Source organism: Rhineura floridana, chromosome 3, assembly GCF_030035675.1.
Source record: "Rhineura floridana isolate rRhiFlo1 chromosome 3, rRhiFlo1.hap2, whole genome shotgun sequence".
NCBI lineage: Eukaryota > Metazoa > Chordata > Lepidosauria > Squamata > Rhineuridae > Rhineura > Rhineura floridana.
The window spans coordinates 17754956-17771084 of record NC_084482.1 but is presented as its reverse complement, the minus strand read 5'-3'; the positions used below and the strand labels follow the sequence as shown (position 1 = coordinate 17771084).

The 16129-nt window shown below is 47.5% G+C and overlaps 1 protein-coding gene across 5 annotated transcripts in view; it reads right to left on the bottom strand.

Annotated features, from left to right (window-relative positions):
• The window catches only part of KIF5A (kinesin family member 5A), a 70056-nt gene that overhangs the window by 2352 nt on the left and 51575 nt on the right, over positions 1-16129 (bottom strand). For 3 of the 5 annotated variants that reach the window (XM_061614659.1, XM_061614661.1, XM_061614660.1), the window contains exons 20-27: positions 15064-15165; positions 13166-13226; positions 12991-13062; positions 11835-11939; positions 3879-4095; positions 2894-3047; positions 1770-1852; positions 321-446 (exon numbers count right to left, since the gene is read on the bottom strand). In XM_061614659.1, the coding sequence (XP_061470643.1) occupies positions 321-446; positions 1770-1852; positions 2894-3047; positions 3879-4095; positions 11835-11939; positions 12991-13062; positions 13166-13226; positions 15064-15165 (920 nt within the window). Of the gene's footprint in view, positions 1-320; positions 447-643; positions 672-1769; positions 1853-2893; positions 3048-3878; positions 4096-11834; positions 11940-12990; positions 13063-13165; positions 13227-15063; positions 15166-16129 lie in introns of all 5 variants that reach the window. The other 2 variants (XM_061614662.1, XM_061614663.1) reach the window with 1 other exon arrangement.

Sequence of the window (16129 nt, the reverse complement as noted above, 5' to 3'; positions counted from 1 at the left end):
AAGGAGAGGGCAAATATATATCCCTATTGGATCACTGAGGTGCTTTGGAGGTGTCACTGTTAGTGGTAGCCCATGCCTCAGACACACAGCTCAAAACCACCTTGTTTATGATCCTATGCAGCTTTGATAGGTATGTGTTCCCTGAAACTTGTGGTGACTTTTTGGAAAAAGAAAGGAAAAGTCTCGTAAATCTTGGGAGAAAGAAATAGCACCGCTGGAGGGAGTTGAAATATAGGCCTGTGAGACTTCTGGGAAGACATGTTGTTAGAGTCCCACCAAAGATGGTTTAGTTGTGGTGGAGAGCAGAGGAGAGGCTGTACCTGATGGTGTGCTGAGGCCCCCTGGACAATTCGTGGCGCTGTTGCTATTAGCTGGCTGCAGTCTCCTGGTGAAGGGGGAAGAGCTTGGCTTGTTCATCGGCCTCAACCCCACAGGGCAAGTCACTTCTACAGGAGAAGGGAAGTTAAATGTATGACAATTCAGACCTCCCCCACCTCCTGTGCTTAATGTGTTTCCCTACCTCTGCAAACACAAAGTGATGGCCCTTTTTAAAAAATCCAGCCACCCTCAGAGGCCGAGGGAACTATTTTATTCAATGTATAGGAAACCTCTCTCTGTAAAGGCCCTCCCTGAAGCTTCTCACCTGTTATCATTGATGTCTGTGGCATTTCCTGTGCAACAGTCCGAGTGAATAACACAGAAAGATAAAAACAGCAGTATTAGGGGTCGGAGAGAACCCCATTCCCAAGAAGATAAGCAGTCTCAACAATATACCCCACTTAGGTACCAGCACACTGCCCACAGTATGAGTATCATCACAGAAGAAGGGTGGGGAAGCTGTGGCCCTCCAGATGTTGTTGGACTCTCAACTGCCATCAGCCCCAGCCGGCATGGCCAATGGTCAGGGATTATGGGAGTTGTAGTCCAGCAACATCTGGAAGGCCACAGGTTCCCCAGCCCTGCCACACAGCCTTATTCTGATGTGCCTTCCACCATATACCTGAGATTGCAGCGATGCAGGCTGTTCCTCAGTCTTTTCCTTTGTTTGGTTCCCATCTCTCCCACTCTTGGCTTTCTTGTGAGATGGAGGCATACCACTCTCCCCAATTTCTTAAACTAGGGGTGGAGAACCTCTGGCCTACAAGCCAAAGTTGGCCCGCCAGAGGTGCCAGTTTGGCACGTGAGGCAGTTTTCCCCAAACCACACCAACTTGCTCCATGCCTAATGTGATGTGTGGATACTGACGTGACTACAAAGGAACAATTCCAGGAGCTTAAAGTAAGCTCATTTTTCCTTTGATGGAGCAAGGTGCACTCCCACTGCCCATCAGCTGATGGGCTGTGAGGGTGTGTCTTGCTCTAGGAGGGGGGTAGTGGTTTCCATTAAAACCAATGCTAAAAACAGTTTTTTTTTCTTGATTTTAATGGAAACTTCATGGAAAGCTTTCAAATAGTCCTGCACTGTTCTTTGACAGTCTGAAAACTGGAGATTCAAAGAGCAGTGTGGACCTGTTTGAAAGTCCTGTTGCAAACAGCCCCGTGCTGCTCTTTACAACCTGAAAACCTGTCTTAAAATGAGAGATAAACATGAGCTAAAATGAAACATCACACTTATTAGGAAGAGGAAAAAAGGCCCCTTAATTCTTGGTTTGGTGGGCACCAGAAAGGACCTATGTAACCATGAGATGCGACTGCAGGCAAATCTAAGGACATGAGGTGAGTACATGCATCTTCCTGAGGCACCCTTCTCCCTCTTCATTGCTCCCTTACCGTTATCCACATTGAGCTTCTGATAGGAGGTCAGAGGGGCACTGGAGGAGCTGCTTCCGTTGCTGGAAGAGGCATTGGTAAAGCTGGGTGGGTGGAAAGGAGAGAAAGTGATATATGAGGGCTAAATGGAAATCTGTTGGGCTCCTGGGTGTGCTTAAGAGGTCTACATAGACTCAGATATCCCAGTTCTGGCCCACTTTGTTCAAATCTGGAACCTACAGCTGGGTGGGGTGGAGAGAGAGGACTACCTGTACTGGCCACTAGAACTGGTTACAAGACTCCAAAGCCAAGTGCTTCATAATGGGCTTAGGGAGAAAAGACTTGGCTCCCACAGGTGTGTGTGCCCTTATTGCACTGTGAGATCTTGAAGGATTTGAGTAGTGAATATAATGAGACCATATGTCCTACGGGTGATTAACTGCTAGATTCCTGTAGGTAGTATGTACTCTGGAAGTGGGCGAAGGTGGGGGACATTCAAACACACACATCTCATAAAATCTTCAGTGAAGGTAAGACTCCATTTCATGATTCTCCTTCCTGAATCATACACCCCTAACTTTTTTTTATCTTGAAGTCAATGCACCCAGTTTATTTTCTCTCCAGTGGATTTGTGCATGTTGCAATAATCTTTTGAATAGTTCATATTTCCAGATCATGATTTCTTAGGATTTTTAAAGATTTCTTAAGCATATTTTTTAAAACAAAGCAAGTTGGACTGGTATAAGCCAAGTCACTATCCTTTGATGCATCTGCTACTGAAATCCACTGCATAAGCCACACTTGAAGTTGATTTAAAATGACCCTCACACTTATTAATATTCTTTTAAAGCTCCAGAGTCTGGATCCAGAGAAAGCAGCACTGCTTGGTCTAACCTTGGCATGCAGCTACTAGCGGTGAGATGGAAAGGAGAGTCCCCCTCAGAATTCTGTATAGAATTAAGGAAGGGATAGTACATTTGGGGGACAAAAAAGTTTTGCCTTTCCCTTAAAAAAATGACCTGGGAATAGAACTAAGCAGGCCTAGAAAGTAAACCTTGCTTTAAGTCATAGGGTGGGATTTTGATGAGCCAGAAATAGTTTGCATGTTACCCTTCAGAATGTAAGCATAGGCAAAGGATACTCACTAGCTGTCAGGCACAGTGCTGCCAGGATTCTGCAGGTAGACATTCTGATAGTTCTGGAAGAGGCTGTTGGTGTAGCTGATGCATTCAGGGTTGCGGACACCGTAAGGGTTGGTGGGGGATGAAGCTGGGTAGTGCCCTGGCCGAACTGGCTTGGCTGCAAAGGGACACAAACAACTCAAACATACTCATTCATTTCTTCAAGTTAATGAGGCCTCCACGTAGCTTAGCCAAGGGCTCTTCTGGCAGCCAGCAACTACCTACCAGTAGATGGACTACCTACCAGTCTCTACAGCACCATCAACATATGCGGCATTTTACAGAGTTTCATAGACAGAACATCTGAGGACAGGGTGATGGTGGAGGAGAGGTTTCTAACACTTGTGCTCTCCCTGAGTCATCAGAGCCAGAAGTTGTGAGAGACAACAGGAGCAACTCCCTGGCCTGTGAGGGACTTAGCCTCTGATTGCTTTGGCAGCCATTTTCAAGCCAGGAGACTCAACTGGAACATCAGGGAAGTAGGGGGAAACTTTACATTCCATTGCCACGCTCTTGTAACAATTATCTGTTTTGCTGTATTTTAAATATATTGTGAGCTACCTCAAAAACTTTATTTAGTAGGTTGGGAATAAATACTCTGATTAAATAAAAAACTTTTTTTAAATGACATTGGTTTCTTAAAAAAATGCGGAGAACACAGCCTTGTATATAAATGGTCACTTATACCAATACAAAAAGAGGTTACTTCCAAACTCGCACAGACAGAAAGGACATCTGAGCATACTTACACCTTAGAGATTCATACATATGACTACATGCGCACACAACATGGGCTGCAACTCCAAACATACGCATTAGGGAATCGTCCCCACTGAACATAGTGGGACTTAACATCTGAGTGAGCATGAATAGGATTGCATTGATAGTCTCCATGCTACCAGTAATATCCACATCCAATCCCCCCGCCCCCAACTTGCTGCTTGCTCACCAATTTGCGCAGAGTGGTTGCGCTTCATGCTGTTCTTGTAGCGCACTGCCTCCTTGATGCGGTCTACCTCCTGCTGGTAGCGACGCTTGTCTTTCATAGCACCCTCCTTAGCCTCCTTCAGTGCACCCTCCAGGGCCTTAACTCTCTCAGCCGTAGCCCGAAGACGTTTCTCCAGTTTAGGAAGCTCACAACGCAAATCTGCATTGTCACGAACCAGCTGAGCCCCATGTTCACAGGACAGGGAGAGAAGAGAAACAGGGAGTATGGATAAAGAGGATGAGGTTGACGGGACTCTGCCTGAAGACCCAGAACACTTGTCCTTACCCTCACTCTGCTGCTTTTCTACTCTGCTCATCCTCCAGGTTTATGGCATTCAGTTCTCTTTCCAGAAAATTTCTGCCCCTATCATGGAAGACTCACACCAGAGACAGACCCACTTTTTCTTAAAGGGAAAAAGTTTCTGTCCTCTCACACCATATTTGTCCTGCAAGAATGTCAGAACGTGCCCCTAACCTTTGAGTAGGCATCAGTAGCTCCGAACAACCTGGATTCTTACTCTTGTCCAGCTTCTAAACACCCAGTTAGTGAATCCACATCTGCGTGATACTGCTTGTGACTACCAGTCTGAAGAGACAGCAAAGCTTTTATAGTTGCATAGAAGAACATTTTTACTAAACGTAGTTTCTGCCATCATAGCAGAGCTATGGTAACATGGTGAAAAAAACCAAGATTGTTCCTGTTGTGTATCTATTAAAACAGAGGTGGCTGACCTGTGTGGCCCTCCAGATGTTGTTGGACTCCAACTCCCATCAGTTCCCACCACAGGGCCAGTGGTGAGGGATGATGGCAGTTCAACAACATGAGCCACAGGTTTGCCACCCCTGAATTAAAAGGGACATGGAAGAATCTATGGCCCTCCAGATATTGTTGGACTCCAGCTCCTATAATCTCTGGCCATTGACGCTGCTAGCTAGGGCAGATGGGAGTTGGAGTCTAACAACATCTGGAGGGCCACAGGTATCTCATCCCTGATTAAAGGCATAGGAAAGTATATTTAGCCTAGATGCTGCTGGCAATCTCCTGTCTATTCTAAGTGGCATCCATCCCTTGCCTTGCACCATGCTAGGGGTGGGGGTGGGAGAATACCAGGGGATGAAGGGTGAGAACCTCTGTTCTCCAGGTTATACAATTCTCTAGTTCTCATCAAACGCAAACTAATCTACATGCAGGTGGTGAGCAGCATGCAAGGGCAACAGCACAATGGCACAAGGTGAATAAGCAACATAGGGGACAGTCACCAGCATGATAAAAATTAGCAGGGGAGCCACTGGGCAGCGCAGCCCCCAAGGGAGAGGGAGAAAATGTTTGAGATTATAACATTTGGCTCCCACATCCAGATACTGACATCCGGTTTGGAGAGGGGAGGAGTGTCACCTGATACATACAGTGGACTTAGGGCTTTTGAATCATGCCTCACCAGATAACTAGGGCCTTGATCTGTGAGAATACCCAGAGTCCAAGGCTAGCTATTTCCAATCTTTACAACACCCACCTAGTCCTGGAGTGGAGGAGATAATCACTGTTGGGAATTCAGCTAGGAGCAGCTCACTTTTATTTAACAATTTCTTTCCCTTGTGGCAGCTGCTGCTGGACAGGCAGAAACTGGGCAGAGTTGCCATAGCAGCAGAATTGCCAGATGCAGTTAAGAAGCCACACGCATGAAATTGCCGAAAATGGGGTCTTGGTGTCAGCCATGCAGGCCACAGTGACTGGGGTTGCCATGGTAGCAGAGCGTGACCTCGTACCAGATGATGCCACAGTCATCAACATGAATAGGGATGCCATGGCAGTGGAATGGTGAGGAGGAGGAAACAGACACCTGACTCCACTTCCCCCCCCCAAATATACATGTGCTCCCAATTTGGTCACCAAGTACAAACATTTCCTGCCCAGTCCAACAGGCAAGGGAATATGGGGGGAGGCCGTACGGTACCTTGGAGACCCAGCGATCCAACTAGGGTGCAGCAGTAAGGGGAAAAGGGGGACACAGACAGTGACTGAGCACACCAACAGAGTCCCCAGCCAAACCCTGCTCTGAAGATCCAGAGATGGATACGTTACACACCCCAGCAACTTAGTGTCCCTATGGCTGACTGTATGAGGACAGTGCCCTTCCTTCCTTCCTTCCAAGAGCTGAAAGCAAGGAAACTCTCCTCTTTGGGGCTGAGCTGTGGGGTAGGACATACATACCCCACACCTGCTAAGTAGAGAGAATTCTAGGGAGAAAGGGATAACAGCAGGGATAATGAAAGGACATGAAAGGATGGACACACAAGCAATCCCAGGGAAGTCTGGGCTGGGAAGCAAGACAGGAAATGGATACAGCAAATGTTGACATTGCATCCATTCTGAGCTTCATTGTTCCCCTATCCCCATACAGTCCCTTCCAGCTTTGCCACCTTGCATGGACTGGGCCAACCGATTCCACCAATCAAGACACAATTCTCCAATGGGAGAGGTAACTGCAAAAGACCCATTCACCTCAAACACCTCTCAGCCCCTCCTGATCAATACCCACTTCCTCTTCTCCCTGCCAGCATTTGATTCAGTATCTGGAGCCTGTTGGCTCCTTCCCACCCAGCTGCCAGAAAACCCTCCTGACTGCATATGCAAACTTAATTTGGCATTCTCATCCAAAGCTGCCAAGATCTCAGAGCAGGGGGAAAAAACAGAAGGAGTCATGCACTGGGGTGATACTGTGCCTGGAAACAGACCTAGAAAGGTGTTCAGCCAGGCTGGGAGGGATGAGTGGCCAAGCTAGATAGTGAGCGGCACCATATGGGAGCTGTCTTGCATATCATGCAGTGTAAGGCAGGGATTCCCCATTGGGAACAAAGTTGGGATTTACCATTGAGCAAAACTAAGCAAGGAGCAGGTGGTATTTAATTTCTTCCCTGGTGGGAGGTCACAGCTCTTCGGCAGAACCCATGCTTTGCATGCAGAAGGTCCCAGGTTCAATTCCTGGCATCTTCACATAAGAGGATCTGGTAATGAGAAAGATCCTTCTTCGCCTGAGACCCTAGATAGCAGCCAACTATCAGAGTAAACCACTGTTCTTTAACCTTGGGTCCTCAGATGTTGTTGGACTACAACTCCCATCATCCTTGGCCATTGGCCAAGCTGGCTGGGGATGATGGAAGTTGTCATCTGACAACATCTGGGTACCCAAGGTTGAAGAACAGTGGAGTATATAGTACTAGGCTAGATGGACTCGCTAGGAAGGTTCAGATGACCTGCCCCATGCACTGAAAACACATGAGGGGCATACTAGAGCCATGTGGACTAGCCCTGCTCCCTCAACATGCACAGCAGCACACATGCATTCAGCCAGGATGTGAAGGGGCTCTCCGTGTATACTGACGTATGTCGGCAAAGCTCCTCCATGCGAGGAAGAACCCGGCCCAATCAATACATGGAGAGATTCATCTGAACCTCCCTACGACAAGGCAGCTTCATACATTCAAGTTCATGCTTCATATTCCTTAGCTTCCCTGTCTGAAGCCAAGCAACGAATTCTAGTGTCGTGTGCCCCGCAACCTTTCACAGATGAAAACAGGAACACTCTTGAGTACTCGTGACACCCTGGTTCTCACTGCAAAGATCACCTGCCTGAGTCCTCTTTTCTGCTTCTGGTTGACCACTGCGAGAAGATGCTGGACTAGATAGACCATTGGCCTGATTCAGCAGGGCTCTTCTTGTGTTCTTATGCTATTACAGATGGCTGGATAAGGTTCTTCTCACCCTGCTTGTCATTCACTTCTCAAGAGCCTGTCCTACATTGGCTTTTGAAGCAAGTTGTGCCAATAAATCAAATTTAACTTAAAAAAAACCCCACACAATGTGCAATAGAATATCCATCTCACAGTACAGGCCGTTTTGGGGAGGGAATAGAAGGGAGGCTACTCGTTGGGCATTTTGAGTCCTATGTGCATGCATTTTCACATGCCCATGTGCAGCCATAATGCATGCAGTCCCCACTCGGACTGAGGGGTGGGCAGACTTCAGGCTTGTTTTTTACTTGAACTGTGAGATCCACCAACCAGACCCTGATGCAAAACAATAGTTCAGAGAGGCTAATGTACTCTTAGAATTAAGGAACATGGTGCCTCTGAATGCTCAGCCCAGGAATTTGTTTTCAATACCAGAACTGAGCTCACATGTCCTTTCACCCAAAATGCCATTCCTGGTTTCCCTCCAACCATTCTTTTTCAGCAACCCGGTTTTGGTGGGCAGAAGCTTTTTAGTTACTTCTTTTGAACGATTCAGTGTCAGGAACCCTCACCAATCTGTGCAATTCATCCAGAGATCTGCCAGAAGATTGTGATCTGCCTTTTGTTCTAGAGACCAAGAATAGCATCTGGCATCAAGAAGTTTTTAAAAAGGCATCCACAAAAGCCCTGGTCAGGCATTTTACTCATGGAATGCGTGAGAGGGGAGCGGTGTGCTGTGCCAAACAGTCAGGTCCCCAACATCACACATGCCGATTAACCCCTTCCTCTGCCATCTGTGTGTAGAGCATCAATGCCTGCAGGGCAGGGGGGAGCCATTGTGTATACTGCTGTACATGTGAAGGACCCACCCTGAAGACATTTGCATTGTAAACACTGAGGCCACAGGAGGGGTAACTGCAATGCACAACATCAGGGGAATGGCTGCTCGGCACAGCACCATCCCCCACTTATGCACTGGATGAACTTGTGAGTAAAATGCCTGAATAGGTCTAAACTCTCTTCAAAACATACCATGGGACACACACCAGAAAACAGGGAAATGGGGACAGTTGGATAAAAAGGGATTGTATCCATCAATGCACAAGTAGAACTGCTTCTACTCATTCAATGAAACTTCCCCTCCCTCTGCTCCCTCCCCCACAAGCTCCCTACACCTCCCCACCAAATCTGCTCTAGGGATTCCCCAACCCTATGGACCAGATTTGGGGGGGTTGCACAGTGGAAGGAAGCTCTGTTGCATGAGCAGAAGTCATTTTGCTCGTATAGTGGCTTCATTTGATTCAACCCATGGCGTCCTTGATCTGTACTTACATTTTCAAGCTATTACTCTGGCCCGTGGTATCCTATCAATTACTATTTTTCCACCACATTTCTCTGTAGTCTCTCTGTATAAAGACTGATAGATACCACTACGTCACCCACAAAGCAGCCAGCCAAACACCTTGAAGCACTCCAGGTTTTACCCATTTATTCTAGGGACTGTCAAAAAGTTAGGATATTGACATATCTTAGAAAACAGGGCCATCTGTTACATAGACACCAATGTTAAGAAACTTCCCATTTCCTAGGTGGATAAACAAGAGCTTTAATTAAAGCAATCTGGGGATTTGCAGGAGGCTTGTTTGTTTTAAAGAAAAAAGGCCAACTTCTAAAAGGGAGTCTGATGCAGAGGCAGGTGGCCTGGCTCACATTAGGAAAGGAGTCACAATTAGTGATATTGCCACCTGGTTGCTACTGATCCCATGGTAACTAGGAGACAAATGGAAAACCCTGAGATGCTTCCAGACTGTTGCTGTTTTCAGGTGAAATTCAATCACATACTGAGAAATTCAGGTTGCGCTGACTTGGTGCTTTTGTGCAATATACCCACTTTCCCTAAAAAACAGACATTTTGTGAGAAGGAAAGTGATGGGGAAATGCACTGGAAAGTATGGGATAACACTTGATGCAATGTCATATAACCTCACCGCAAACAAATCAGAATTTATGCTCAATAAATAGCCAATGATGTCTAGCCTCTCCACAAACTTTGTGCAAACAAATCAGAGTGAATGCTCAATAAACAGGTCATCTGGAAGTGACTCTATTTCCCCACACACACACACACACACACACCAAAACCGATTATTGCCATGATCATCTTTGGGAGGTAAAGGGGGTGGGATGACATGTGGATTTGGCTCAGAATCCACTTTTGCAACAGATCAGCACTGAGTTAGTGTTTAGTGTATCAGACTGCACAGTTTCCCCCTATTTCCCCTGCTATCAGCAGGCTCTCCTGGGCCAAGCATGAAATTTGGACTCATTCCCCCTATAGGCTTGACCCCATGCTTATTACTCTGAAGCCTTGGAGGAAGAATGGAATAAAAATGTAACAAGCCATGAAAGGTATGACAGGTGAGAAGAACCAAGACCACAAACACATGCATGCAACCAGGTCAGACCTTCACCTGGTTCTGAGCCCATTCCCCCCCATTCCCCTCCTCATAGGTACACAGAAAGTTGCCTTACACCGAGTCGGACCACGGGTCCATCTTGCTGAGGATTGTCTGCACTGTCTGGAGAGATTCTCAAGGATTTCTGGCAAGGGAGGCTGATCCATAAGGGCAAATGGGGTGCTGCCCCACCAAACTTCTAGGAACATAGGACGCTGCCTTATACCAAGTCAGACTATTGGTCCATCTAGTCTGGTATGTCTACATTGACTGGCAGCTGTTTTCCAGGGTTTCAGGCAGGAAACTCAGTCTGCCTTCTTCCTTACAACCGATCAGTGAATAGCTCTGCCTGTCCCTGGCTGTGCTGTTGGTCTCCCTGCTTTCTGCCCCACTAGTCCCAATGGGCACCAGCCACCGCTGGTTTCAGTCAGGGGTCTTTTCCCAGCCCTAACTGGAAATTGCTGTCCTGGGCTCCTACTGGAAGGGCGGGATATAAATTAAATAATAAATAAATGGTAGGAATGGAAAAATCTAGGACCTTCTCCATGCAAAATACTTACTCTGCCACTGGACTGAAGCCATTCCCCTACTAAGCTGCCTAAGGATTTTCTCTGTTGATGCTGTGTTACTAAACCAGGAGTTGCCCACCAGTGGGCACATCTGAAGTTTTTTTAGTGAATGATGTGGGCACCACCTCCTGTGTTCACTTCTCCCCCTCCCCAGACAGAAAGGTAGAAAGTGCATATACACATACTTCACTTTTCCAAAGGTCTGGGTATAAGACAAACTCCAGAGAATTAATTTGAGACTTGAAAAGCATAGAGCTGAAAAAGGAAGTGGGAAAGAGTGCCATCCTCCCAACTTCCTCCTTCAGTTCTATGTACCTTTAAAGGGAGAAAGGGGTAACCACTCTCACCCACCCCATGACCAAGGGGGTAGTGGCTGGACTGCTCATGTCACTCGTACACTTCATGGGTGCCACAATAAAACCACAAGGACACCATTATGCCCACAGAGGACATGTTGGCAATGCCCATATTACACCAACCAACACTTGTCGGCATAGTAAGATGGGCAGAACATTGCAGGTGGGCAGAAAATGGCAGACAGGTCAGCACAAACTAGGAGTTTGTGACTATTTTAGGAGCAGCACAGGATTAAACTCTGGCTGTTGCATTGGCAGGAGTGGCTCCAGTTTTATGGAAGGGGAAGAGAATCTAAGCCTATAGCCCTCCAGGTGTTAATGGACTACCAACTCCCATTATCCCTGACCATTAGCCATGCTGGTTGGGGCTGATGGCAGTTGGGAGTCCAACAACACCTAGAGGGGCCACAGGTTCCCTACCTCTGATCAAAGCAAACATGAAACTAAATGGTGGAAGCAAAGATTGATTCAGGAAGGGGATGGCCACAGGGGCAATATATCCAGCAAGGATGTGGATGTGAGCCACCTTGGCAAACTACATGGCATGCCCATGCAGTGTTTCATGCCACGCTGGTCTTTTGGGGGAGGGGTGGAATTGGGAGAACATCCAGGCAGTGTTTCCAGCAAAGAAGAGGATGTCATGAACCAACATTCAAAGCTGCTCAATAGACGGAGACAATGCAAAATGAGGAAGAGGCAGCGGGGGGGAGGCTTTCCACTAAGAGGACTGAGTGTAGAGAGTGCTCATATAGTCCCCATCCGCCGCCCCTCATAGTGATTCTCTGGGTCCCATCCACCCACTCACCTGCTTGTGAACTTTTGTAAGCTGCTCCAGGTTGTTCTCAAGAAAGGAAATCTTCTGCTTCTGGGAATGAGCCCCCCCGCTATCCTCGGGTTCCAGCTCCGCGCTCTGGAAGGGAAGTATAGGGTGAGCTTGCCAAACCCAACATCCTAATTTGATTGGTCAGCACCAAAATAGGGCTGCTTCTGAGGCTTCCTTGGTTGACCTGCTCCAGAATAATAATGAGGATATTAATAATAATGAGGCTAGTACAGGAATAAGGATGGGGCTGGGGCATATTGGGGTACCTTGGAATGGGAGGTGCTGCTGGCCAAGGAGGGAGGCTAGTAGTGGGTCAGAGCATTTGGAGTGACTTGTGGGTTGGCTAGTAAGAACTAGGTGCTCAGAGGGACCAGTCTCAGCCCTGATTTGAGCATTAAGTCAAAGGGGCATATATGGCTGAAGTCTCAGCCTGTACTAAGCTTTGTGGGACTGCATTTCCTTTAGCACTGAGGGGCCACACAACTGACCCACACAAGTCTTGAGCGAAAGGCAAGGGGCTTCCTCAGGATGAGGCCTACAGGCAGGTATGAAGGTCCAAAGCTGTCTCATTGGGTTGTAGCCAACTAATTTTTTCCTCAGAGCAGACCCATTGAAAATAATGGACAGGACATTAATTTCTGTGGGTCTTCTCTGAGTAAAACGTAGTTGGATGGAACCTTTTAAAAACGAAGCACTGGCCTGTTTTATAGCCGGCAATGGAGCCGAGAATTTTAGAAGCAAGTAGGTGATTGGAGGGTAGAGATGTGAAGTTGGAAGTCCTTGGATCAAATGTTGCCTCTGCAATGAATTCACTTGGTAGCCATAGTCAAGCCACTGTCTTCCAGGCTTAGCCCCCCCCCCCAATCTGCAACACGGGGCTAATATGGCTAACCTGCTTTAAAAGAGCTGATGTAAGGTTTCCTGAGTGTATGTGAAGGGTTATCAATACTCTGAAGTGTTGGTGGGGAGTCTGCGGCCCTACAGACATTAACAGACAACAACTCCCATCATCTCTGACCATTGGCCATGCTGGCAGGGGCTGATGGGAGTTGGAGTCCAGCAACAACATCTAGAGGGCCACAGGTTCTGGACCCCTGACCTAAAGCTCCATATCAATGCTCAAAGAACAACTACATACTTTCTTAACTCGAGTCGTGACGTCTTGAACGAACAGCTTGCGAAGGTTGTGGAGGGTCTGGAGTTCACGGGCCTGGAGGGTAGGAAAAGAAAGGCAAGGGTTGACATGAGATGAAATTGGGGCTTCAGCCTGGCTCCCCTCCCTCCCTCCCTCCCTATCACCTTCAGGTACTTACAACAGTCTCCTCCAGCCCTTTGAGATCCTGCTTGGACTGCTCGTGTCGCTCGTACAGAAATCTGTGAAGCAGAAAGAAGATGATGGTCAAGGGGACTATGTGGGGTGAGGGGTCATTTCATGGCAGAAAGGGTCTGGTTGCACTCCCTGAACTGGCAGCGCAAGGAAATGCTATGTCACACATGTCGAGCGCTTGACCCCCACATCTTGCAAGGGAGAGAGGCAGTCATAAACCTCAGTGATAAAGCACAGCTGCTTGTTTGGGGCCTGACCTCCTTGATCCAGGGTGGCCAACCTTTTGGGGCCTGTGGGCACATTTGCAGACCAGAGAAACTGCTGTGGGCACCACACACCCGCTGCAACTCTCCCCTTCCCTGCTGTGAACCTGTCCTGAAATCATCCCCATGCTGCAATTATGCTTGAAAAAAAGACTTCTATTGGCTAAAGAAGGCTTCTTTCAAGTCTAATATCAGCAGGGGGAGGGGACTATGTGGGCACCAGTGAAGGCATCTGCAGACACATGTGCACCCCCGACCCATACCTTAATCCAATATGTATTAGAAGGCCTTAAGATGGGGAGGGAAGGACATGGCTCTAATCTGGCGGGGGGGGGTTGGTGATGGAGGAAAAGTGAAGAACTGAGCAGGAAGATGCTTACCCCTCTGCTCAAGACATGAGCAGATGGCTATAACTCTCTCAAGAGAGGGGATTTGAGTGCCACTTCTCTAGCAAGAGCTCTGGAATGTTCCAGAACTGTTCAGGACAGGCGCAGAACCTGTATGTGGGGCTGCACGGAGGCCACAAAGGAGAAGATGGCACATTCTGTGCTTGTTTCTAATGAGAGATGATTGAAGACAAGGAAGGGAAGATTCGTGGAACAGTCTGGGAATGTGGGATCTTGGGTACTTACACCAACTCCTAAAAATTGAGATTGCTTCTCCGTACTGCTTGGGGGAAGAGAAAGGTCAGCTGGACAATTCTCACCATTTCTCCTGCACATTTTGCAACCCCTTTGTGATTGGTTCAGTGGTGGGACAGGAAAGGTGCACAGTATTGTGGGTGAGGAATGAGAAGAGCACTCCGACATTTAGTACATCTGAAAGCAATTTCTCTGCTTTGTGCTGATATCCTTTTTACCAAGAAAATGCCTGTCAATTTCGCCTCCATTTCTATTCTTCGCTTTAAAGTGACATAGCCGTGCATCTCGATAGAGGACCATTCCACACACAAGGCAGCACTCCTGGGTTTGCTACCAACTGTACATGCAAACGGGATTTGCAGACAATTCTGGCTCTGTGTTGAGTGTTCCTGTATAATAGACACATTTTTCCAAACATGTAGTTTGTCTCAGTCACACACTACCCTTTTAGGCATAAGCCATGGGAAAGCAGCCTTCATAGTAGTATGTCTCAGCAGAAAGAACCTAGGAAGCTGCCTTATACCAGGTCAGACTGGCTAGGCTAGTAGTGTCTACTCTGACTGGCAGCAGCTCTCCAGGGTCAGCTCTCTAGGGTCTCAGGCAGAGGATCTTTCCCATCACTTGCTCCTTTTTAAAGTGAAAATGCCAGGATTGAACTCGGATGCTTCTGCATCCAAAGCACATGCTCTGTGACTGAACTGTGGTCCCTCCCTCCTCCAAATACAGTTGGCCAACATCTGCCTCTTCCAACATGGCGCCCTCCAGATGCGTTGGACTATAGTTCCTATCAGCCTCAAGCAATCTGACTGTACTGGCTGGGCCTGATGAGAATTGTAGTGCAAAACATCTTGGAGGGCACTACGTTGGGGAAGGCTGTTCTCAGACCCTGACTCCTGCCTCACTTGTTATTATTCCACAGCTGGGATGTTGAGAGGCAGCTGAAAGTGGCTGGGGGGGGGAAGGGAAAGATGGTATCTCACGTCAGCTCTTGCAGCTTTTGTGCTTTCTCCTGTTCCTCGCTCTTGAGCTTCTCATAATCGGCACGGAGCTTCTCCAGTTCAAGCTCCAGCTTCTGGTTCAAGCTGGTCAGGGATAGAATAGGGAGAGAATCAGAGATGCTAACACAGGGACGACAAACATGGCAACTGGCTACCGTGCTTCCTCAAAAGCCTTACAACAGCTCAACACAGGAAGCAAATGTTCAGTGCTTGAGGCAGGGAGATGGAAGAGCCATGGCCTCTAGTCCTTGGGAGCCCCCATACTGGGACAATCCATACAAGGTGCACTACAGTGTATCTTTTTAAAACTACTGATTTTATTTTGAAAAATGCAAGGCTTGTTCTTAATATCTGATTTTACTGGCAATTTTAATGTTTGACGTTTTTATGATTAAGCAGTATATAAATTACTGTATGTTAAATAAGATGTTGATTGATACCACCACAGATTAAGCCTTTTCATTGCTACCAGCCTTGGACGCAGTTCCCCTCACCTAGCCCTGATGTAACCTGATCTTTCACTACATTAAACCATCCTGGTTCCTCCAAGGAACTCTGGATAGTGGTTCTCAGTTTCCTTGACAGAACCCCAATTCCCAGAAGGGGGAACCACCAAAATTAAAATTCGTTTAGGTTTGTAGTGTACATGTACCCAAAACTGTGGGAGTACAAGCTCTGAACTCACAGTCTAGAACTCCTGATTGGATGTACACCACCCAAACATCACCAATCAGCTACCTTTATATATTACACAAGGGGCATGGACTTCCAGCCCACATAATTGCAGCAGCTTTGAGCCCAAGGTCCATTGCCATCAGCCCAGGCATGGCTCTTGCATCACTTCTAATTCTGTCTTTGCTCCTGATTTCCGCTCCACATAAACTCCATGCTGTTGCTAGCTTTTCTCCTCTTCTTCTCCCAAGAGCCTTGACCCTCCAAGCCTTGCTTCAACTCCAGCCCACAACAGCATCCCACCACTGGATTGAGTCAGGTCCTGCCAGTATGCTGAGCCTCCCAACCCCTGCGCAGCCCATCCCATCACAAGACT